The sequence below is a fragment of the Neopelma chrysocephalum genome, unplaced genomic scaffold, assembly GCF_003984885.1.
Source record: "Neopelma chrysocephalum unplaced genomic scaffold, ASM398488v2 Primary Assembly neopelma1_24, whole genome shotgun sequence".
Taxonomy (NCBI): Eukaryota; Metazoa; Chordata; class Aves; order Passeriformes; family Pipridae; genus Neopelma; species Neopelma chrysocephalum.
The window spans coordinates 10,907,598-10,933,983 of record NW_020897693.1 but is presented as its reverse complement, the minus strand read 5'-3'; the positions used below and the strand labels follow the sequence as shown (position 1 = coordinate 10,933,983).

Below are 26,386 nucleotides of genomic sequence, written 5' to 3'. Positions count from 1 at the left end.
GCATGAGAGTACACATATATTTCTGCTTATCTTTACAGAAAGCTTTGGCAGGGGTAGACGATCTGCAGCAAGTGAAGGCCCTAAAGATGCGAGTAGATACAAGAGAGACCAGCTTGGGAAACTTTGGTAAGAAAACACTATTTTCTGCTCACCATCTCAAATTTTCCTTTATCGTGTCTTGGACTGGGGACTCAATGACCAACAGCCAATATAAAGTACTGTCCTGCTCAAAGCTCTTGAAACATGATCTCCCTGGTACCTCATACTCCTTGATCTGTTTTCTTGTGTGGGGCTCTAAATAGGATTGAAAATATGACAATGGGATGAGTGACACCACTTCTGTCTAAAGCCAACTAGCTTGAACAAATTTTTCTTGTATGATATGCTTCTAGGCCCTAAATGAGCATTTACTGATTACTTTGTCCTCTAGAGTACTTGTCTCTAGCGAAAGAGTAGCCAAAGGTCAGTTTTCCTCCTGTGTAAGATTTCCCTGTGACTGAGAATTTGCCAGCGATATCAGGTGGCTCATGCTGCCAGCAGCCTGTCTTTGCCTCCTGTACTACCTCATTGAGCTATGCTGGAGGAAAGTCCTGTAGATATGTCATTTTGATGAGCCACAAACAGCCCTAATGCTTGTAATTCATTTCTATGTCATCATCACTGCACCAGGGAAGTGAGAAGTACCAAAGGAATTCCCTCTGTAGCAGAGTTAACACTGAGAATATAAAACCTTCCTTTTTTTCCCCCGTACTGGCAATCATTTTCTGTCATTTGGCTTCCTAACACAACCAAGTCTATCTTCTGTTACACTGAAGCTGAGTAACTACTGCAGGGTAATGTTTTCTGTGCTAAAAGGAGCCGTGTCCCCAAAAGTATGTGTTGGTATTTTCAGCCAAGCGGTTAATTTTTCATATGCAAATGACTATAATGTAACAGTTGATTAGCTTTAGTGGGTCTTTTGATGTCTATTTGTCAAGAATAGTTGAGCAAGTACAGTGAAGGGGGCTTTTGTCTGAAATTATATAGCCCCCTTGAGACCCCTGGTGGCCTAGTGGTTAGCGTGCAGGACTTTCACTGCTGCGACCACGGGTTCGAGTCCCCGGTCTCCTGGCCTGATGGAGGTCGTTAGCCCTGTGAGGCCATCCATCTATGAGGACACTCTAAACAAACCTACGTCCTGAGGACCTCACTGCCATTGTCCAAGCTTGCTTGGCCCCGGCAGATGAACCTTAGGATTAAAGGGTGGGCTCAGTTCAGCGCAGGCTGTGTCTCACCTAAAAAATCCATTGCGCAGGCTGGAAAGGTAAAAAGACCTTTCCCCAAATCTTCGTTCGCGAAGATGGGCCATTATTATATATAGCCCCCTTGTATTGGTTATTCTGCTTGTTTCACAAATAGGTCTCTTTCTGATAGGCACTTGATAATTTAAAGTAAATTACATCTGTTTCTTTCAGAGATCATAATCTATTCAGTCATGTTTCCTCCAATTGATAAGGAAATCTCATTATGCCATTTTTATAATGCTCAGAAGTGATGCTCCCTTTCCTATGCCATGTTACATTAGCTGTGATGAGCTAGCAAAATGTTTCACCTTTTTCATTCTCTCTTCCCTTTCCTTTCTTTTACTGGAATAAATCCCTTTCTCCTCCCCATGGTTAGGCTTTTGCAGCTTCTACAGAATACAGAGCACTATTCTCATGTTGCAAACAGTTTCCATTTTGTTTATATCCCACTGTTTGCACCAAGAGTTGGCCCTTGAGGGCCATAAAAAACAGCAGCTGCAGGTCCCCACTGCTTTTGAGAATAACAGAACATCAAGACTGTCCTGAATTTCCTTCTGTCTTTTTTTTGAGTGCATTTCTGAATTTCCTTCCTGAGAAAATCTCTTCGCAAATGTCAACAGGTGGCTAGGGCAGTAAGTTTGCCACTTAATGCTTCCAGTGATCTTCAGTTTCTTGCTGTTCTTTCCACATGGCAGATGATTTTTATGTGCATTGAGTAAGGCCTAAATTTTTAGGGGTATTGCAGAGCAGTTGACGTCTTCAATGTGAATGGTGTAAGGAAGATTGCTGTTGAAGGTGTTAGGCTCATTGCCTGCTCTCTGTTGGCTGCCTTCCCCTGAAACTGTGCTGCTGATCTGGTCCCTGGTCACAGGGGTCTGGAGAAATAGCCTGAGGGAAAGAGTAGGGTAAGAACCAGACCAGCTGGAATGACAGAAGTTCCAGTTTTTCCACTACTAGGACAGTCAAGGAATAGGAGTATCCAGAGAGGTTTGGAGACTTCATCCTTGTAGGTTATCAAGACCTGGCTGGCTGAAGACATGAGCACCCTGGTCTGATGTCACAGACAACCTGGCTCTGAGCTTGAGACCTCCAACTGTCCCCTCCAGCCTGGACTGCTCTGTAATTTGGCGTTGTTTGCATTTCAGACCTGGCTAATTGGCTTGCTTTGTAGCCATATTAAAGCACTTAACCTTGTTCTCACTGTATTCCTTGGCTGTGGAAGGAACATCTTTCTCATCAAGAAATTATTTGTTGGATGATTAGTCCAAACTCAGTATATTGTTTTAACTGGTTTTATGTGTAAAGATAAAACAGGCTGTGCAAGCACTTAAATGGCCAGGTAAAAGTGTTAAAAGTTACTGGACTGCACATAACTGGGTCACCTGGAACCTTGCACCACTCGAATCCCAAATTTACAACACAGTTTCCACTTGAGAAACATTTCAAGATTCACAGCCTGTGTTACAGACTGTAACACAAACACGCAGGGCCTAAAGATTTCCAGAGTGATTTAAAACTTGTTGCTTGATGTTTTTCTTGAGACCATTCCACTTTGGGATGTGCTAAACTTTAAAGCACCATCCTGCTAACCTTTCCCAGTTTGTCAGGTCTGCTTCTACACAATGGTGTGACGTGGTGGGAACAGTTACTTTTCTTAGGGATGGGGTGTGGGCTAAAACACAGAAAGACTGTTATCAAGATATTTTCATGTGATCAGTTTTAAAATTAAGGAAAGGCTTCATGCCAGAGCTTGAATCTGAGTATTTGCGGTGCTTGGGGTAATTGCTGAAATCTCTAGCTGTTTTCAGTGTGCCTTGCTGAGTGACAGGGAAAACACTGAAAACCCTGGCAGGTCTTGTATCCAGCTTTGCAGATCTTGGAGCTGATTTCTGTGCTTTTCAGCTGCATGTAGACTTCAGTTCATACTCAAACAGAGGGACTATTTGCTTTTCATTAGCTTATCCCTTCAGTTTTGATTGCTGACAGATATGGGATTGCATTTGTGACCTGCTCACAGAAATTCTTGTTGAAAATAATGGTATGATAGACTCATTTAAGACACTACATAGTCCTCTTATTTCTGAGTAATTTCAATACCTACAAATCAAGTTACCCACAGTGATCTTCACTGCTACTTATTAAATTGTTGCCTGCTGGTGGCCAGGCTCAGTTGATTACGTGTCTGGAGATTGCCACTTCCATTGCACGCATTTTATCAAGGAAAAGCTCTGTTAAAGGTTCAGAAGTAGGCATGTGCTGTTTTTCACAAAGGGTCATCATCTCTCTTTCCTCTTGCCCTATTTGTTGGCATTCCTGGTGCGGAGCCAGGAGAGGTTTGTCGGTAGCCGGTGTCACAGCAGCAGGTGCTGGCACCATCAGGGAGCCAGTACAGGGGCTGGAGGTGTGGTCTGGCCCATCCTGGTCTTGGTTTAGCTGGAACTGAGAAACCTTTCTGAGTAGGGCTTGGACAAAACCCGCTGCAGCAGGGCTTGAGCAGGGTCTCCATGAGTCACAAGTATGTACTGGGGCAGCATGCTTATGTTAAACCCTGCACTGATGTGTTTTTTGGGAGATTCACATCTCAGGTAGCTCGACTGTAGCTAGCTTGGGTTTGCCTGCAGGTGCTGTTTTCTTATCTCCAGTTATATTGCCCAGTTCACCCCTAGAAATGCAAAAAAAAGATGCAAGTTGAGAAAATGTGTAGAAATAACATCAAAGTGATGTATCTTACTTGATCAAATACATCTTAAGTGAATTAAGTAGACTGTTTAATTTACATATCAGGTTGCTCTTGCTAGAAGAGTACAGCCTGTTTTCATGTACCTGTTTTGTATTGTAGGATCAACAAAGCATGAAGGTTGCCTGATGGCAGTGCAAGTACTTATCAGTAATTTCTTTTGTGTGCTTTTCGCTAGTCCATATTGCAAAAGACATAAGAAGTCAAGACATGACGTTTTTTGTGAACAATAGGATAACAAGATATATGATGCTACCTAAAAAATACTTCCTAGTGTAAACAGCAAGTGTTATAAATATAAGTGTTGCAGATTGCAGAATATAATAAAACCGGCGTTTTGACTGTTTTCTCCTTACTCCTAGTCAGTTTTCTAAATGTCACTGCTGTGCCAAGGCAGCTCAGAAAGACATCTGCATTGCTACTCTGCTTGTGAAATGCAGCACTTCAGGCGATGTTGTTGAATGTGCTTGTATTGCTTTTATTCACCTACCTTTGATTTCTTTCTACTCTTCATTTAGTTTTGTTCCACTGGGACAGTACAGTAGAATAGTTTAACACCAGTACATTGTTGGTGGTTAGTAATTTCAGAGCCATGTAACAAAAACGGTATTTAGCGAAAGGGAATCGTAGACAGATGAGATAACATTGCTTGTCGCTCTGAATTCTTAGCCTTGTCCTGCAATTGTCAGCATTTTCCTGGACCATTCTAATTTTTGAAATTCGAAATTATGCACCATGAAGGCAGTTTCAGAATAAGGAATATATGGTCTGTACTTTAAAAATCAATATTTGAAGTTAATATTGTTGATATTTTAGAGTATTTTTATTTTAATATAAGAATAATTTGTGTCCTTGCTCTCAGGAAAGATGCCATGAGGGTTAAAATTAAGAAAATTAGAAATATATTGTTACATTTGGGTAGATCTCTTATTTTGACACCTTCATTTTACAATTTTCTCTTCTTATTTTAATCTTCCAGGCTCTAATGTATATATAAGCACTTGGGACTGTAAAAACCATGTACAATGAATTTTTAACACCAAGAACAATTACATATCGATGTAAAACTTAGAGGAGGGAAGAACCTGCAGACTTGCAGAAATACATGGCAGAATCTTGTTTGCAGAATTTTGCTCTACTACGCATGGAATACTTCTATTTCAGTCTAGCAAACCGCACATTAGAGTGTAGCACTCTAGAAGTTCCTAGGGATAAATCATGCCAAAATATCTGAGATGGAGGATCATGTTACAATAATGAAATAACCAGATGTGAAAATTATATCATCAGCCTGTCACTCTGCCTCTTTGAATCCTTTAATAGTTGGTTTTTTCCTGAATCAACCCTAAATGCATTCAGTGGAAAGCTTTTTCTTGGGCAAGTCTCTCCCTTTCTCTTGCACTACTCTTCTTGACTCCTCATTCAAATCTTCTGATTAATACTAGTTCTTAAAACACATTTGCTTTGTAATGCTTTGCAATAGCCTTTGCTTGGTAACCCTTTTACCTCTCTGGTTGAATCCATGGCAAGGCTATTACCCACTGCTGAGCTGGGACTGGAAAGGCTACTGCATCCTTCCCACTCTTTCCTTTAACACTTTGGGGGACGTCATTTATCCTCTCTGTCCTTATCAGAAACAGGATAGCAATTTTTTTTTTTCAGTCTAGATTTTGATTTTTTTCTGTGGGGAGTTTCTTAGGGCATGGTTTGTATCTGAGGAAGTATTTGCTCAATAGCTAGTATGACTGCTGTGAATAATTACAGAGATCCTAATATCTCCTCTGCCAGGACTCCAAATTGTTTTGTTATAAATGAATAAAACTTGTTTGACGTGAGAAGGTATGCCCTGCAGAATAAGGATTATGTGTTATAATTTGTATTTGAATTTTTATGGATTATGGAAAATGATTAAAAAACAAGGCTAAAAAATTTGCACAAGATGTTTTGAATTTTTTTGGTTTTTTTTCAAAAGAACTTTGCAAAGACATGAAGTTAAATATTTGAAGTATAGCATGAAGATCAATATGTGCATTATGATCACTCCCAAATAACATTAGATGTAGATAATGCTTCTACTGAAACACAATTCATTAAGACATTTTTGCCATAACTGCTCTTGTTCTGTTTGGGGAATGAACAACAGAACCTCCTTTGTTTGCTTTGGAGATCCCACTCCTTTTTTCTTTTTTTTTTTTAACCTCTTTTTTTGTTGTTTGTTTCCTTTTTTTTTTTTTTTTTAATTTTTATCCTTTGCAAAGTGCTGGAATGATGTCCTTCTGGACATTGATAAGTCAGTGATATGGTTTGAAGCTGGCTCCCTGCCAAGTCTCCAAACCTTACCATCAGAAGTCCCCCCCCCAACAAAAAAAAAACCTCAGGGAGAAGAGGGAGAAAAACTAAGAAAAACCCGAAAACGAGAGAGAGACAACCAAAGTGATATATATATAAATATATTTACACTTATATACAATTTCACAAGGGAAAGGGAAAGGGGAAGGGGAAAAGGAACAAAACTAAAATAAAATATATATATATATATATATATATCCCAATCAGTAGCCCGAGATCTAGTAACTAAAGAACAAAAGAGTTAGCAAAGAAGATATCTCACTACTCTCCTGGGACAACCGAGAGTCGCTCCGGAACGATCGCCGGCAACCTCTGTCTCCCAAGGTCGGCAAGGCCTAACCAGGCCTCGCTCCCCAACACGGCAGACTCAACAGCAGGGAACCTGCACCTCCAAGCCACCGGAAGGAAAGAGAGCGAAGGCCTCTCCTCCTCTCTTCTTATAGTCTGGCTTACGTAAAAATCGTAGGGAATACTGGGTAAATCTGGACCCTTCCTTGGTTACAAACTGGTCACCAAGGAAGGCCTAGCCCAAACCACCACAGTCACCCTTGCCAGAGAGTGATTACTCAAAGGACTCATAAAAATATTTGCTGAGAACACAATTTAATGTTTCAGCAATGATCCAGTTTGTCTAAAATTGGTGTTACTTCTACATGATTGCATGTTATACTGGAGGATGCTCACCAGCCTTGGGTAAGCTCTGCTAGTGGGAAAGGGTAAAAGTTTGTTATTGTCAATAAGAAACGTTTCCTGAGTCTAATGTCCAAATTATTCTGTAGCTTGGAGGGATTTGGTGTATGCTTTTGGTTCAGAGACATCTTTAGAAGCAACCAAAAAGGCAAATGTCTCTCAGGGATAGAAAAAAACCACCACATTAATTAAAGTAATAACAACAGAGTACTGAGGTTTTCATAGATATGAAACTTGTACAATTCAATAGTAAACAATTGATCATATCCAGAAAATTAAAAAGGAGAAAGCAATGCTTAGCAAAATAGAAGTAGTGTTTTGGGAACCTCTGAGCTATAAAAGATGATGTGACATGGAACATTATGTTTTTGTTGTTTGACTCAGTTACATTTTGAAGAACTGTTACTTAGCTGTGTATCCAGTGAAGTCCATCACTACTTTCTATTAAATAGGTCATGGAATGCTATACTCTAAAGCATCCCTTACCTCTTCAGAGTATCACTCAGTTAATAGTCAATAAGGATGCGGAATCAGACCAAAGAAAACAGACACCCCTGAAGCCAGTTTCTGTTGTTGTCTGTCTGGAAAGGTGCCCTGTCAGAGAGGGGTTCAAAAAATTATAATTGAGTAGTCATGCAGACGATACGTATATGTTTCAAAAATGCAAAGGATGAAATATTTTTTGAGTGAAATAATCTCATGGATTTTCTTAGAAGAATTCCAGTGCAGATCTGGCAGAAACAGCTAAACAGTAAAATTAGATGCTTCAACTTTTAATTGTCCCAAGTTTCCTTTACTCTCATCCCAGGTCTGCAACGTGATTCTTTATTCTGTTCCTATAGGTGTGCATCTACCTAATCTGAGAGAACTGAAGTTGAACAATAGCTTACTTGCGTCTGTGAGGTAAGAAATGAATGATTCTATGAAATAAGTATAAAGAATAACAGTCCACGATTTTATTCAAGTGGTAAAATCTTCATTTGTGCTGCTTTCATTTCTTCCATTTCTCCATGCTATGATAAGGGATTAGGTCATGACTATATGCTCTGCTACTACATAAGTGTAAGCTCCACCTGAGCTGGAATAAATCAGTGTAGCTGCAATGGTGCCAATGAATTAGCCCTAGTATGCCACCAGGGAAGTTCCTGCCATGCTGACATCCATGGAAATTTGTTGCAAGTTTGAAAGGAGCTAAAAACTCACCTCTTATCTATGTCTAGGTGCTTGGATTTCAGAGTGTTTCAGCCTTTGGGCTTTTATTGTGCACAGTAGCCCGTTCTATACAGGTCAGACCAGTTCCTCAGCTGATGAAAATCTCTCTGGCTCTATTGAAGTTAATGAAGTTGGGTTTATAAAAGCTGCTATGAAGGCTGCACGTCCCTGGCTTACTGAGCTTCGTGAAATCATCACTTATCTTCTCCCAGACAACGGGGGAGTTGGTTGGTTGGAAAGGTAGAAGTGAAAACCATCACAATGAGGAGGCAGAGCTGTCTTTTCTGTGCTGAAATCTGTATTACCCTTGGTAACTAATGCATAGTGGAAAACTACAGTTCATATCAGGAAAGGGCTGTGTAAAAGGCCATCTTTATTTTAAACAGGACTGCTCTCTGGCTTTTTGTGGCTATCTGCTAAATTTGTGGAGGGAAAAGGTAGTGGTTTTGCCAATTCTTGTTAAAGAGAACATGTTTCCTGATAAGAAATGGCAATAAATTCTTTTTGGTCTCGCTAAAGTTGCTAATGAACTTCAGTTGTCACACTTTGATCTTATTTTCCCTTGTTCTGGTGATGAGATGAAGTATCTGCAGTCTAAATTTTGCTTTTCCCACCTTCTAGTCCATAACATCTAAAAGTGGTAATTCTACATTGCTGCAATTATTTTAATAGCAACCAACCATTGTCATAAACATGAAATTGCTCCATTATTGCAATGGAGGAGTAAATAGTGGGTAAAAAAAATTACAATTTTGACAATATCAGAAGATAGTATACTAAAAAGCAAAAAAGTTAAAAAGTGTTTCTTAGTTTGGTCAAAAATCCATATTCACTTTAAAGTGTGTCAATGGAAAATGTTTTGACCAGTTCTATTGGTATTGAATATAGAATGCAGTTCAGGAAAGCTAAACTGTTTGACTGCTATTAGCAGGATTCTGCAGCTCCGTAGTCTGAGACACTAATTTCTGTCATGAGACATTCTGGCAAACCATTTTCTTTGACCTGATATTTTTGTGGTTTTTTGATGCAGGTAATGTTTGGTCTCAGGTTGAGTTTTTATTTGACCCACTATAATGTAAATATGTTTGGGCTTGGATATCAAGTCTAATATTGTGACGATTCCCAGGCACCCAAATCCCAGGAGAAGCTACCCGCTTCTCTTTTAAGTAAGTGTCCTTTCTGTGTGCCAGTTAAATGCAATTTTCAGGGAATAGGTAAAGGAAGAAAAAGACGACTTTGTTAGCTCTCCCAGACTTGAACTCATTCAGTATAGTTACAGCAGTAGCTTTCCTTTATTAATTCCCATCTTTGACAATCTGTCATTGATAAACACATATCATTTAAGGGCACATCCATGCAGGCACAGCCTGGCTACTTGAACTTTATTTTTGGATGTCTGCATCATGTCAATTTAATGCCCATTAAAGCAACGTTGCTGCTACAGCAGTGGTGATGCCTGCTATAGCTAGTGTAAAATAGCTGCTTCCATTTAGCAAGCTGTTGCCATTTATTCCAAAGTTTAGAAATCTTATTTCTGAATTAATCTTGTTGATATTTGAATTCTGTCCAAAAAGTGATTGTTTTGTTGTATTCAACCAAACGTTTGCAACTGAGGCTTTTGAGGATGATAGAAAAAATTGTTCTTCCTTCTCACTCAGAGTAATTCCCTCAGCCATAAGGTCAGAATCATTGTGGTTGTAATTTGAAAATGGGCAGCAGATAACAGGAAACAGCTCATAGGATCAGACTGTAAGATTGGATTGTATACTAAAAAGAAGGTAAGGACAAAAAAAGCAGGCAAAAGATAGAGGGTGTTTTGTACATACTTGGAATGTCAAAAGCAGACATTCTTTTCATGCTATTTTATGTGGAAAGAAACATATTATTGTGAATTATTATGAACAAAAGACTGTGTGCATACACGAGTGGGTAATAAGATGGGAAACTTTGTTTTTTGACACTCTATTTTTGTTTAGTTTTGTCTTGCAGAGTAGAATTACCTAATTACTTTAGGATGAAATGGAATTAAAACATATATTTTCATTTTGAAAATGTGGAAAGAATTGACTTGATAGTAAACAGGATATAGGGAAATGTCAAAATGAAGATTTATGACCCTGACTTTAGTTTTTGAGATCTTTACTCCTGTCAACCTCACATAGGAACTTAACTTGTGAGGATGCTGAGGTGTGTGTTGCCATTCGCCGTTCAGTAGAAATCAAAGGAGGGATGTTCTGACAGTGAGGAATCAAGATATTCATGTATTACAGTTTTCTATGGGAGAGCAAGGCTTGCTAGGCCAGTGAATTTGGATATTGGCTTCTCCTGGTAGTTTCTGAAGAAGTTCTGATTCCTTTCATGGGGAATGTGGTTGAGCTACTTCAGTTGTCAATTCATAGTCCCTCCCTTGCATTACTTTTGAATACTTGAAACTTCAAAACACTATATGTAAATGTAGGATATCATTCTCAACTATTTAATTTAATCCATAAGGAAAATATATCCAAGTTTATTTGCAGATAATCATTCTTGGCGGTTGAAAGGGAATTTCTTTTTTGGCTGTTTCTGGGTTTTGGTTTTCTACTGGCCCTTCGCTAAAGGCGAACAGCTCTGGAAAATCCAATGTACTGTGGAAAGAAATTAGTTCATATTTTTGTTAATTTTCTAAATCACAATAATTTTATTATGTCCTTGTTTGGTGACCTTCACCCATCTGCTAGCAGCTGAGAAATTCTAGATTTATGAACTGATAATCGAGGATAAAGAGTCAAACCTATTCTGAAGAGTGCCTGTTAAAATCTGCCTTCCTTTTTTTTTTCTTTTTGTGTGTGTGTGATGACCATGGTCTTCATCTTTGTAGCGTTTCCAGGAAAAGAACTATATTTCAAGGCCAATGAATTACTACTTCTGCTTTGGCACATAGCCTATATATTTTTTTATCAGATTGCTTTTATTCTCAATTCAGGGATGAATGAAAAGATCTGTTTAAAAATGTTTAGATAGATATCTTTACAAAAGGGCTTTTAAATCAGATAAGGGGAGCTTAGGAACTGGTTCCCATAAGTTTACAGCAGAAGCTGTTTCACCAGCTGAAGTTCAATTCCTCCCATTCAGCTCTACGCATTGTAGCCAGCGGAAGACTGATCTGCTCTCAGGGCTTCTTTAGCAACTGCTTGTAGCAGGGAGAGGTCATAGTTTGAGTGAGATGAAGTGCAAAAAATTCAAAATGTGGGGACAAAAGTGAGTATGAAGGATATAAGTAAAGGAAAGCAGATATTCTTTATCCAGGTAGAGTTAACATTTCATTGCTGCAGTTCTCAAATTGGTCTGGCACTTTTGCAGAAGCATCTCCCAGAACAAGAGGGCAGTAATTTTGGTCCATTTCAGTCAGTGAAATCATCAGAAAGTTCAGATGAACAAGGTGCAGATTACATTCAAAATTAACAATTCTCATGCTTTTATGAGCCTTAGGGTATCTGTTTTGTTTTGTTTTTTAGCACCAGCTCCTGGAGACAAGGCTACCTACACAGGAATCTCTGTATTCACTTTTTGGAATGTTTTGAGCCCTCTTGGCTGTGAAAAAAATAACTGAAAATGTGAGCCAATTGATTTAAGTAAGGGTTTTGCTGATCATTTCATGACTTTAAGAAACCAGAGGCAAATAAATTCTTTCTTAATTAAGGGCAAGGGCTTTAAAGTAGTGTTTAAAAATATTTTTAGACCTGAATCAAGATCTTTAGGTATTTGAACTTAGCAATATAACTCCTTGGTACTTATCCAACAAAGAGTTTAAGGAAATGTGCACTTTTTAAAATCACACAAAGTTTGCCTTCAGTGGCATTGCTCACAAGCTGAAAATTAAAAATTGATCCAAGTGCTTTGCTGGATCTGGGTCAAGTTACACCATCTTGTATAAGACTGAGCTGTGATACTTATCACCCCAAGACTTGATGTATTGCTGATACTGTTTGTCTAAGGCACCAACTATTTGCTGGATGATTTTCTCTCAAACAGGAGAAATGTGGGGGCATCATTCCCCTAAATTTGCTTTTTTCCTTGTCATTTTTACTTAATCCTTTCCTTCCTGTCTCTTTTTTTTTCCCTCCAGTTTGCTTTTTCTTCTATCTGTCCTTTCTAATCTTTTGCAATTACTATGTTTGATGCATGTAACACAGGTACCACACATAAATGCAAAGAGTTTTATGCAACAAGGATCAGCATTGTTTTTATGATAGACAAAATCCACAAATATTTTCTACAATCAATTCAGTTGCTTAGTTTGCATTAAAGGTGCAAATTTTTGTTAACAGATGATTCATTTGTATTACAGCAGTTTCTTACAGTGTTTAGTGAGGGATCGGGGTCCTCTTGCTCTGGGTTGTACTTACACGTGCTGTCAGAGAACCACTGCTCTGATTTGGTCTGGATGAATTGCTTCATGCCCTTATTTCAGCGCCCAGAACATCACTGTTTATTTTCACATTCACATTCCTGGGTGGGGAAAGCATTTAATTTCAAATGCAAGCTAGTTTCTTTAGGAAGTGTTTCTCTTACTTCTTTTGTGTAGCCATCCTGAAAGTCCTTCAGTGGTTAAGGTTGCTGTGAAATCTCTCTTAAGAATATGTTCTTTGAGGAATTTGGGTGCTTTCCAGGAACTAGGAAAGCATTTAAATTGAATCTTAATCTCTGTATTAATGAGTCTTCTCTGTATTAATGCCTGCAGATCCCTGGGAACATTACAAACATTGGCAAAATTGCTGTGGCCTCAAGTTTTATTTAGCACTGATGGTTTTAGGGATATTCATATTATTGATAAAAAGTAATGATTTGGGGGCAGAAATACAGCTACTTTTAGTTGAGCAGATTATATTGGGTAAAGTACCATCAGCCTGTCTGTATAAGGCCCTAGGGAAATCTGATTGCTTTAACCATTTGTCTGTCCTAGGTAGACCTCTCTGAGATACCTAGCTCTGGCTTAGTATCACCAGGTCAGGTGCCCAAACTAGACAGTGTAAATGTCTTTATGACCTTAGATGTCAGGGACTCTGCCAGGCTGATTCACCAGCAAGGGAAGCTGAACTCATTTTTCTGTACAAAGGCATCACTGCAGTTCTGGAGCTTGGGCTCCATTCTGCAGCAGGCACAGAGGACATCAAAACAAATTTGTGGCCTTGCAGTGCCTTTACATGGTTCTTGCCTTCAGCGCTCTGCTTTCTGAAGCCTTCCCTAGCTGAAGCTCCCCTGTCATCTATTTCAGACTGTCAGGTACAGAGCATACCTGTAAGGAACAGGATTGTGAGGCAGAGGCTACCATTGCAGCTCCAGGTTTAAAAATCTCCTTGTCATGACAGGATCAGTGGGGAGGGTCTAGTGCATTTGTCTCATCACAGACCAAGCAAAGAGGATCTGCTCTAGTTGTCATCTGAGCAGTTCCATGGTGGTAGCTTCTTCCCCCAGGTGCACCACTATCGTATTTCTATTTTGTGATCCAAGCTGCCATACAATAGAGAGCATGTAAGAGGATCATCATAGACCACAACACTTTTTGGAGCATTAACATTGCTAGTGAAATAGCAAAATAAATTAATAATAGATAATGTGTGCTGCAAGTCTGCCAGTAAACTCCTGCAAGGGAAGGTAAGGCCATTAAATATTTGTACCCCTTTTCTGTCCACCATCTGAATAGACATTATACTTTGAGTATATTTGGTAAAAAGTGGCCTTTTCTTTCAGGATGTTCTCTCATGTCATGCACCCATCCGAGATTAGAGTTCAGCTTCTCTTTTCTGCTTCCTCAGCCACTAACTTGCTAATGTTGAATATTTGAGTAGTAAATACCTCTGGTGGAGCCTGGGCTTGTTGATATGAAGGCCTCAAACCTTTTCCATGTGTGACTTTCTCTGGGGTTCAGCTTCACTTGGTGTTGTCCGGGAGATGCCGCTCATCTTGAAGCGAGCATTCCCTCAGCTGCAGATGTGCTGACAGCACAGTGTGTTCCAGGGGGTCAGAGGACTGTCATGGGGGACATTTCTCAGCTTTTCCCTTCTTCTGAGAAGACCTGAGAACCTTTGGATGGATATGATAAATAAAAATGGTGGTAATAACTAGCTAATTTCTGCCAACAAATAAGTACTTAGGTGGCTGGCTATTAGGCATTTTGCAGCTGCTCTATTTCAGCTGTCAGTGTCAGGGCTCACTTATGAAAACTTACACCTAAATATTCATTATAGTCAGCGATGAGAAAGAATGGTTATAATCATCATATGAGAAAACCCAAAGAACAGGGTTGGGAAGCAACAGTAATTAGCTCATTGCCAGTGGAACTAACTGTTAAGGAAGCTTCCCTGTCTGACCACCCCGGAGCCACTGTCAGTCACACTCCCACACCACCCCAGACTTTCACTGCTGGGACTGAAGCCCCTTCACATTGGGCAGCTCCAGTGACCCAATGGGTGCCCCACTTGACTCCCTGCACACCCCACACTCACAGTCAGACAAGTTTTCCTCACTGGCTCAGCCCTGGGTTTCCCATAGCAGAGCTTCAGATCTCTAGATCCTTTAAGCAATTTAATCGTGACACAGTAACACAAAAACAACTCGAGCTGGGTGCCTCCTTCCTTACTGCTATCCAGCTGCGGAAGGATTGTCTTCATGGAAATAGGTAGGAAAATCATCAGCATTAGTTTAATGGGTTTGTAGTTGTTTTGATTTTCTCCTACAAGAGAGTTGCTTCTCTGCAGCTTGTTTGGTTTTTTAATTGAAAATAATGATGTTCAGTGGGAAATTACATTCTTGGAATGCAAGGTAAGTTCTGATTTTAAAAAAGGTAGCGAGTCAGGTTGGAGGAGAAATTAGGCTACATGGTTTTATTCATCAGTTGGTAACTGCCAAGCAATATGAATAAAAAATGAACAAATAGAATTTTAGTGTACAATCAGTTTTATGATCTGATTTCTATAGAATATTCTCCACACAGGAGCTGATTTAGTAATTCTTATTTTCTGTGGATGCATTACTGCACACAAAGAGCTTGTTGCTATTTTTACCCTAAAATATGTGCACACTTTTTCTCTACATCTTAAAACGATGCATCAGATCTCTCAGATGCATTGGTAGCTGGATCAATAGCTGCAAGAAAGAAATACAGAAATGCCTTTTTGGTTTAGGAGGTGAAGTTTGTGATTTCATCAGCATGTATAATGCATGCACATTCTTCACCCTTTGCCTTAAGCTGCACTGCATGTTCTTGTTGTGGAAGTGAGAACCTGAACACAAAGGTCTGAACACAAAAGAAACCTATCACCTCCACTTCTGGCAGTAGAAGTTTTATGAAGGATTATGTATTCGAAAAGACCGTTTGTGGCATCTCTTGGTTTGGGCTTTGTCAGCCTCACAGTCCTGCCGCTCTGCTTTCTACTGCTTCATCCCACTATAGGCAAGAACTTGTAGTGTTTTGGTTTACTCTACTTATTGTTGTTTAGTTTGTCTTGCCCTTATTTGTAATTATAGTAATTGTCCCTATTAAGGTCCCACAGACCTTTTTTTTTTCAAGTTCTTTTTCTCAGCATCCCAGGATAAACCCAGTTTTAAGATGTAATGTTTATTCCATAAGAACTTCTTAAAGAAAAAAGCTTTATCACCACGTTACATTTTGACCCTAGAAATAGGAAGAATCAGTAGCATAAACTTTATCCTTTAGAAAAGAAGCACATTAAAATATGATTCCTAAATCATACTGGAGGATTTTAAAAATATTTGATAATGTGCTTATTTGTTTAATGAGTCTTATTTTGTCACTGTAGTTACAAGTGTGCATGGTGTGCATTTCTCTTGCACAAAAACTTTGTACCATTTTGATGAGGTGGTTGGTAGCCTGCAAACCCAAAGGAAACATTGCAATTAGTTATTCCTGCGAAGGAACCATTGCAAATTAGTCTACAAAGGAACTGTTTGTAGGTGGTCAAAAGCGGAGTCGAGATGTGTCGGAGAATTTTGTGTGAAATTGTTCATGCAGAACCTTTTGGGACTTTTGTTGGCTGGAGGTCGCTGAGAACAGTTAGTCTGCTCACACGTGATGAAGCCTCTCCATTGGTCAATGGAGCTGGTCAGTGGCACCACTGGCAACTGAGAGCCCTTATGAGGTTTTGCATTTCTGCCATAAGGCCCATCTCCATGACTGAGGAGAGATTACAACATCTACTGCTTGATACTCCTGGAGTGGGAATTTGTTTGAAAGAAGTCAAGAATGGGGTGTGGAATTTGCTATATGTCCACCAGATTTGGGATGTTGGTGTACTGTACAATAAGTGCTGAGGTTCTACCTTGTAGTAACACCGGTAGTATGGAAATCTATAAGGTCTCGTCTGCCTCAGCAGTCGGGTTGATGGGCTCTGAAGTCCCCCAAGTTTCTCTTCTGCATCTTGTTTGCTTGTTGTAAAAGAATATCTGGCAGCCAGTACAAGCAGAGAAAATCTCCCTAGAAGCTATTTTTTAAGGAAAAAGTCTTGACTTGGGATATATGGAGACAAGTCTGTCATGCCAAATCTGGAATGAACATTAGAGGCTGAGAGATAAAAGAAATTTGGAGTAAGTCACCTGACGTTCACAGGCCCAAGTTATACCTGTATCTGTTCCTTGTGAGCTCCTGTATTTTTTGTTTTTCTAATTATACATATACAGATATAACAGGAAAAAAAAGGAAAAGTTACAAAGAAATTATCCTCAGCCACAGGAGAAAATCATTAATATCATACAAATGTGCCTGATCAGCTACTCCAAGCTGATCCAATTCGCTAGCTGTGTGTGGTCAACTAATCTAGAATTCCAGTTTTTCTGGAACACAGAAAAAGAGGTTTCAGGGACTTTTTAGTGATGTGTGTGTTAACACCACTGAACCTGTCAGATGATTTGGATCTTTTATAGAATATTCCTTCTGCTTACCCTGCAGCATTAAAAGTTTCAAGTGTTGATTTTGAAGGATAAGATCTGTATTAAATTGAAGTTGGAATATATCTGTCTTACTCTGCCAAAGCTCAGACCTGGAACATGCTGTGAAACAGGCACACAACATGTGGGAGACTGAAAAGTTATTCATGCAGGAAATTTCAAAGTGCTGTGGGATTCAATTCTTCAATGTAACTCACTCATTCTGTAACCACAGTTTCACTATCCTTTTGGGTTTTTTACATGTAAGCTTTCAGCAGTGAGAATGAACAATTGCCAAAACTATAGGAACTGTCAGTAGCTCTGGGGCTAAACTGAGGGACAATGTAGGTGTGAGAATTTTATTTACTGTGTGTCTCAACTTTTTCCTATTTGAAAATTCACTTGGTCTTGTGGAAGACGTAATGTATCTGGTGAGATGCAGCCATGACGTGTTGGATTTCTCCAGCATCTCTGGGATGCAGCTTTATGCCAAGGGTGGGACCTGGAGTAGGGTGGAAAAAAAAAATCAAGGACAGGTCTTGTTCCACAGGTACACACTTTGGCAACCCCTACTCCTTTCAGATTGTGGGAGCTGAGTTAAAGCAACTGATCTTCCATTGTTAAAATGCTAGCAGTGACTAAGTTGACAAGCAGTTTTAATGATCAAAAGGAAATTAACACAAAATTACGTTATCCTTTCTACATATGTATATTCGTGTTTTAGGGAATGCTGTTCCTGACTCCATCAACATTGATCAAGCCCATTATTCTGCTCTAGGTTTTTTTGACAGCAACTAAGACTGAGAGCACTTGAAATTAAAGCTACATTTCAGCTCTATTAACTCTAACAGAAGTAACATCTGGGGTACCATAGACACAATTATCACTAGTTACAGAAGCATGTGTATCAGCACTCCATTTCACTTACAAATACCTCTCTCCTGTTGGTCTCATAAAGCATTTTTTGTTTAAATGAAATATAATCTGACATGGCAAATAAAGTGCTTGCAATTAGCATAGCACCTGGTATATTATTGCAGTTGCTACAGTGAGTTCAATGAGGTAATGAGAAGCAACAATGACAAGTGAAAAAGTCAGGAATGGTCCAGAGATGTGTCTCATTGGGTTTGGGTTCTTCCACTGTTGTTATCTCCTCTATCCAGAGGCCATCCTCACCTGCCAGCACTGGAGGGGGAGATCTCGGTCCTACTGAAGGCACAGGGAGGTGGGCACTGGTGTTAGTGCAACAAGGATTTTTATGCAGTGTCTCTGTTGAAGCACTGGTCACAGATGTGTCCATGGCAGAGCTCAGGTACTCTTATCAGGACCACCACTGTGGTCTCTGACTCCAGTCCTAGCAAACAGACAAACTGCCTTGAAGTTTGTGGTTTTGACTGCCATAGCCAGGTAGTCTCCTGTCCTTGTTTTCAGGCTTTTGCTTTAGAGAAAGTGCTGGCCAAAAGCACACGGCTCCTTGATAATCGCCATTTGTGTTGGTAGGCCCACAAAAGCTGCAGCAGCTGGTTCTCCTGTTGGCATAGCAAAGCTGAGAAGGCAGAGTCAAGGGCTGGACAAAGTGTGAAGCCTTGAATGTTCTCCCTGATTTATTGACCCTTTGCGCAGCACCAGGCAGTTGCATTTCCTCACAGACACCCATTTTTCAGTCAGGAAAGTGTGCAGCAGAGATCCGCAGGTAAAAAAAGCAATATACCAGACCTTTACCCCTTTCCAAACTTGAAACTTAAAACACAAGCAACCAACCAACAAAATAAATACCACAACCCTGGAATAAAATAGTGAAGTCTGTTTGTTGGGAGAAATATTGCCAGGGGCATCAGCACTGCAGCCCATTTTGAAAACAGCTTCTTATTCATAGTTAGGTTGCCTAAAAAAATGGGACAACAGAGGCATGCTACTGCAAAGACCTTTGGCAACAATAACTTTTTGTTCAAACAGAAATTCTTCATTTGCATGTAAAAGGGAGATATGAAAACAGAATTTCATAGACACAACTTTTATTTAAGAAAACCTTTGGTAAAATGCATGCTTTCTGTTCAGCCTAAAACACACTAGCCTTCCTCTGATGTATTTGAGCATATGAGTTAAAAATTGCCTAGCAAAGTGTCTTTTTGCTTAGTTTTTGAAGTCTCTAACATGTCTCTATGCTTAGGAACCCTTACTGTTGAAAAGCTGCACAGTTACATGGCACAGAATCACAGAATATTCTGAGCTGGAAGGGACCCATAAGTATCATTGAGTCTAACTCCTAAGTGCATGGCCCATACGGGGATCAAATCCACAACCTTGGTGTTATTAGCACTATGCCCTGACCAACTGAGCTAATCTTCAGAAGGCAGAATGTGGCCAGATTATTAGGTGCTACATTTCTGTGGTATTTCAGCCTAAAAGTGAGCTTCTGGCAGCAAAAGACGGGACATGATGCTTGTTATCTTGCATCTTGGGCTGTGGTTCACAATGGCACAAGGGAGCATAAGAAGCTAAAGGCAACCTGTGTGTCATGGCGATGTAAGGTGCAAGACAGAGGAGATGCAAGCCAACAGTTTTTGGCATATTGCTACTTGAATTTGAAAGGGCAAATACAAAACCAACAAAGACTGCAATGCTGCAAAGGAAGTCGTGTCTTCACATTCATATAACATTTGTTCAACTGTGAAAGGGCACTGCAGGGACAGCAAGGATGTAGTGTCAGTGTTGCTTGCAGACTTGGGGGCTGCGTCATAGATTTGATCAAGTACAAGCAACACATGCATACAATCAGTTTTACAATTTGAAATACAGCTATTTGAGAACACAATGAAACTATTATGTAAGCTTGCTATTAGAACATATGTTACTAATTTAAAAAACATTCAGACTTTAAAAGTTTTTGTTTCAGATGTCAGAATTATCTGTACAACCAAACCACTGTGTGCTGACATTGACCATATCGTCGTTATCACAGTGCGGCTTGATATATTCCACTTGATTTCTGTAGATCAGAGACTGGATTCTTTTTTTCCTTTATTTTGTAAGGTTGTAGTTTGGATACTCTTTTATAGTCTAAATCTCTCTGATTACCAGTGTGTTCGTTTTCAGACCGACCTTTAAAAAAATAAAATCTTCATCAATGGCTATTTTAGATGTATTGCTTCTGAAGATTTATTCAACAGATGCACACATGCTTTGAGATACTGTTTGCAAGTTCAGTGGATTTAGTGCTTTATTTCTAGGTGAATGATTCAAAACCAATTTCCAGAAGAAACTATGGTTTTCAAGGTGATGAATGTGTTCAGGGTTGTGCTGTTGTGTTTACTGGGTAGCTTGGGCTCAGTGGAGCTATTCAAGATTTATTGTGGTGAAACCAAGAGTGGGATTTGGCTCCTCGGGTCTGGTCTTCATCCAGTAAAATTTTGGCTGGAGAAAATCAATCCCTGAAGAACAGAGATGTTGGATTAATGGAAGAACACATTATTTCTCAAACTTGTTATTAGGTGTTGTAAGCCAAACTGTTCATTGCCCCTCTGCTCTCTCCCTAGTCTGAGGGAGTGATGACAAGATGGGAGCATCAGATTTTGTGGGAAAAATCCTAAATGATTGTGCACAAATGGGGAGGGTGTTGCCAAGACCCATACAGAAATGCAGAGCTGTCTGATGAGTTCCCATCCCTGCAGCAGTATCTGGAGATAGTTGGAACCCAGGTTTCAAATCCTTCAGTTTATTAATATTATTTTCTCAAAATCAATTATAAATGCAAATTTGTGGGTTAAAGGTTAAAGTCTGTGTTGATTCCTTGGCACTTCTGGATACTAAAAACATGATCTAGTATTCAGTGCATGTTCTGCAGGCAATCATGTAGGAGTGTGTGTGGAATAGCGTGTGTGGAGTGTGCTCTGGTTTGGCAACTTCAGAAGCTGTAATCCTCTGTTTATCGCAACCACACGTATGACATACACATTCCCACCCCATGCTCCATCTCTCTGCCTCAAACCTGACTTGAATAAACCATAGCAGAAGTGAGCGGGATATATAATCCCTTTGCTTATTAATTCTTTCCCCTTCTTGTAAAGTTCCCAGCTTCCATATCACTTGGTACAGGACATTTGTTCACTGGAATTGGATTACCCAATGTGTATATTAATGGGAGCTGTGTTTCCTCTATAGCATCCTCTAGTTCCTTCTGTATGTTCTTTGTTGTTTGCACATCACTGGAGCACTCCTGTGCTGTGTCATATGATCCATTACCACCAGCTTTGTACAATGTTTCATATTTTTCCTTCCAGCTATCAAACTTTTCAGTCATGCTCTCTACACTGTTTTTGGAATAGATGCTGTAATTTTCTATACATTTATATCATGCCCAATACAGGAGAGCCCTGGTCTCTGATATGTCTCATTAATTTCAGTCTCAGCCAATGATTATTGGGGGGGGCTGTTTTATTACACGACGTGTATAATTATAGAGGATCTTCTCTCTTACTACGCTGATAAATTGTTATTAGGAGTTTATTATTATATTCAAATAGTTTACCCTAGTAGGTCATTATTAGAGTGCAGATTCCCATTAATTCAATTTCTTGTTAAAAGGTCATGAGATGCATCTCCCCAGTTTGGGTTGATCTCACCCTCTGCACTTAAAATAAATGAAAACATGCCTGTGTGTACACTTGCACTCCCATGGTGGTCATGCGTGCTCACACAACTCTTCACTTTGCTCTTATCACCTCCAAGGTGGATGTACCAGCAGTAGAGTTGGTCCCACAGGAGACACTCCCATCTCTTGGAAGCTCTTAAGGTATCTTCTCACCAGCCAAAATATTTCAGAAGAATTTTCAGAAATGCAGGTGCACACGGTTGTCAGGAGCAGCTTGCTTTGAGTTATGTGGCCATTTCACCTTACAGCAGCCATGCTCTCGAGGGCAATTATCTCTCTAGTAATTAACAAGGGAATTTTCTCTGATGCTGCAGTGTGAGTCATGCAGCTTCCAAAAGATTAGTTTGTTAGTTACTGAATAAAATATTTGCAGATGTACTTAGATGTGATAACATCTCTGACTGGGGATGACTCATTACGGATGCAGGAATAAAGATCTGCAGGGCCAAAATATGACTGCATGATCCAGAATTTTAGGCTCCTTTAGCAGCTCCATGACCCCAGTGTCAGCGAGAGGAATTTAGTTCTGCAGTCAGGCCTGGACAAAGGAAAAAGTCCTTTTGCCTCTTCTCACAGTGTTAGCAAGGAAGGAGAGAAAGCAGTCATTTGCTCTTCATAAGAGCTGAAATGCCGTTCTTGAGGGGCAGGGGAGAAGATACCTTGGCTTGCTAACTCCATTTCCTTAAATAGAGAGCAAAATTAGGCCAAATGATACCAAACATTGCAACAAAATTCATGCTTTCTTAGTATTTTGTTTCATGAGTTAAAGATGAGCTTTGAGACAGCCAGCTTCAGCCTCACAAGAAACCACTTCAGCTTCCATGTTTTTTTCTTTTCTGCAGTATCTGTTTATGCGTTTTTATAGTAACAAAGACCCTGCTATCAAACAGTGCGTTGCATTGCAAACATGCAGCAGTTCTTCCTTTTGCAAGTACCCAGAATATGGGATATACAACTTAATTCCTTTGTCTGGAATACAAATACTAATCTTTGATACTAAACTTTGATTAGTATCAGCCTTAAATGTGCTACTCCTGGCTTGCACCTGTTAGCTGTAGGAGAGTCAGGCTGCAACCCATGAATGAAACTGGAATGGGTTTGAGACTATACACTTGGCAGCATAAATTGTTAAGAGTAAGGTAAGTAGGTTTTCGAGGTCATTTCAGTTAGTGTCTTCTTCTGATGGTGTCCACAGCAGGAGAATGCTTAAAGACTTGTTAGCTCATAATTCATATCTAATTTGTGCTCTGTGTGATGTAGCAGAGAGTGGGAGGAGGGACTGGCCCCATTTGTGACCACTGGGTTTAGCCATAGTTGGCATTGGAACTGAAAACTGTGATACACAGAGGCAAATATGATTTAACTCTGGAAGTCTTTGAGTTCTGAGTCAGAGCAGGGGACTCCTGCAAATGCATAAAGGTTTTAGGACTAGAGAGGAATAACTGTTTGTTCTTTGGGGCCTTGTGTAAAAATTGAGTGGGAATTAATTCTTTACTCTGCTTTGGCATTCTTTTTATTGACAGAGAAACATTAGGAACAAACATATTACTGCAATCTCCTTCTGTGGCAAAAAAGCTTCAGTTAGAAAATTCAAGGCAAAGAAAACATGAAAATAAAATCCACTAACCATATCTTACCATACCATATGTCAAGTAATCAGGTTAGGATTGTCTTCAGTTTTGCTGGCCTAATAAACAGAGCATCTATCAAAAGCATTGTTTCAATGACACAAAAATGAGAGTGACTACCTCCTTTTATATCTGTTCAGTGGTTTACAGAAAAGAAAATTCTGCACCAAAATTAGCCTGAAATTTGAAAATCTCCTCAGTGCTTGAAGTGGGTCGTGAAATGAGCAGTGTAATCCCTTCATATTATTCCTAATGCCATATTCGTGTTTATGGATGTGTTGTCCTTGCTTGATGGTAGGTTCTGTTTGTGTAATTTAATTTCTTTCTTATTGTAGGCATGCAGCTTGCAAATCTAATAATAAATTTTCTGTAAATATTACTTTGGGAGGCATCTGTTCCTTAAGGAAGCCTTAGAATCCCTTTTTGTTTTATTTATAAAATATACACAGTGTAAATAGTCCCTGGAAGATCTTATGTGAGGCCAGGGATGTGATGAGATACAAGGACATTACGATCCTTCAGGTCAGGCAAATATGAATTAGGACTTGGAAAGAAATCTTTTTAGGGGTTTATCTGGTCACAGAAACAGTGACACTGTGGCAAGTGTTCCGTTGCCATATAGCTAAGGGAGAAGGTAAAATTAGCAGAAGGAATTGTATCATTTATACATTAAAGGAGTTTCTGTGCATGGGGGGCTTTCTTCATCCTTGTGTCAGTATAGGCAAGCTGCCTGGATGCACAAAATTCGGTGGAGGAATTGTGGTTTATGTCAGTTGGGAATTTTTTCCTGTAAGGAGGAGTAGCCTCAGACAGAAAGAGATGTGTCATGTGACTGAGATTTTTCTTTTTTGCTTTGTTCTGGCCATTAATTAAGCTGCACTGTTTGTACTTAAAAAATTATAAAATGTTGCATGAACACATTGTATGGTGTATCCATTGTGAGCTTACTTAAATTGGCAGTGTTCAAGGAAGGGATAATTAGAGGCATCCAATGCCTGTGGCCCCTGCAGTGATAGAGGATGAATGAAGTGAGATAGGTCTGAATGATGTCCATGGACATCTTCCAGTCCCTAGAAGGCAGAGGGATGAAAATCCCCAGTTTTGGTACATTACAGGAGAGAGGCATCTGGGGATATTTTTCCATGCATCCATCCTCCATTCAGCCTTATGCAGTCTCCTTTCTCCTGACATGGCCCTTCCCAAGTATTCAGGTAGTGGAGAAACAACAAAAGCCACAGACAAGTATACATCTATCTCCACTTGTTAAAGCACTCCTTCCTGACCTCTTGAACTGGCTGAGGGCACAGTATCCCTGAAGCAGGCAGTTTAACTACAAGTTTTCTGGCTGCAGAACTGTTTCAAAGCTGTGTGATGTTCTCAGAGAGCAATGCAAAGCTGCTCTTGTTCCCTGTCATCTATAAAGAGAAGACATGAGTATATGAACTGCTACCTTTATTCCAAGATCAGAAGGGACCCCATGACATATATCTTCTTAAATTTTCCCTAGAAAATTTAATGGATATTATAGGAATGGATATTATAAAATATAGTTAACCCACAATTCTGTAGTCCAAGAATTTCCATCTAAGAACTATTTAACTGTTTGGGTGTGGACCTAAGCAACTAGTCCCCCCTTGAGCATGGATGTTGGAGAAGATGACCTCCCGGGGTCCCTTCCAACCTCAGCCATTGCTGTGGCTCTGTGAACTCCATGATAGTTTCTACTTCTGCTGATAAACTGTCCTCATATTTTGTGTAGCAGTGAATCTACCTTGTATGGAAAGCTGTGGTTTGAGTGTGTTTCAAAATGGCTTTTTGTGGTCCCTGTGCTGGCACGTGCTGTCTTCTTCCCAAAATCCCCCATGGCCAGTTCTTATCTCTGTCTCAGGAATGTCCTGAGAAGATATCAAGAAGTCTTCTCATTGGACCTTTAACCCCTTCCTGCGATTGAGTGTCCTGTAAGCCCCCTGACCCCGTAATTGGTCGCTCTGTGAATCCTCCAAGACCTATATATGTAACTGCCTCATCAATAAACTCCCTCTCTCGCCTCCTCTCCAAGTCCCGAGTGCTGTCTGTGGCTGCCATGGGACCGTGTGGGTGGGGGGAGGGGTGAGCACCTAACCCCTCCATGCGTCCAGGACCCTGAAGAAACCCCTGGAGCTGGAGTGACCCCTTCCCTATCCACCTCAAGCCTTCGGAAATGGAACCCCACAATGGGAGGAATGCACCCAGAATTTTGTTCCCTGCTGTTTAGTTCAGATAGTCTGATATCATGACTACAGTAGAGAATTCTGGGCTTTTAGCTGGTTTGGGATTTGATAAAGTGTTGTATTTTGTTTATGTTAGAGTAGGGGCTTTATGCAGCTTAATATTACTAAACATGGAAGGTGATTAAGGCCCCAGTTTGATTTGCCACCTTTTTTGCACTGTCTTTGTATTGTGCAGCATTGCAATGTAGTGAGATATTACATATGCATGGAGTTAAGTGTGTGGTTTTCTGGGTTAGGGCCAGAAAGTTTAGATTTCATGTAAATGATCCCTTATTTATATTTTGCTACATCTACAGAGTGGGAAAATAGGATGGAAATGATTATAATTTTCTGCTAATTCAAAACATTATTTGGCAAGAATGCTATTCCTTTCAATTGCAAAATCAGAAGAAAGGTAACTCCGTAAAAGGATAAAGTGAGATGACTCTGCAGTCAGCTCAGATATGTTCATATTGTTCTGTGTGTAGATCAGATGATGCCAGAGTAAGAAAACCTCACTTAATCCTTAGCAACTGCCAGTGATTTATGGCAGAATTACCATAACATAGCGCTTGGAATAATCTTAATCAAACCAAACTAGGGTGACTTGTTGTCATACGAAACCAAAGATGTCTGAGAGGAGTAGAGGGGTATAATTTTAT

General features: G+C 39.9%; 1 protein-coding gene across 12 annotated transcripts in view; it reads left to right on the top strand.

Annotated features, from left to right (window-relative positions):
• LRRC56 (leucine rich repeat containing 56) overlaps positions 1-26,386 on the top strand; it is an 80,812-nt gene that overhangs the window by 38,061 nt on the left and 16,365 nt on the right. For 11 of the 12 annotated variants that reach the window (XM_027703372.1, XM_027703390.1, XM_027703398.1 and 8 more), the window contains 2 exons: positions 39-126; positions 7,902-7,962. In XM_027703372.1, coding sequence (XP_027559173.1) covers positions 39-126; positions 7,902-7,962 — 149 coding nt within the window. Of the gene's footprint in view, positions 1-38; positions 127-7,901; positions 7,963-9,929; positions 10,050-26,386 lie in introns of those variants that run through there. The other variant, XM_027703442.1, reaches the window with a different exon arrangement.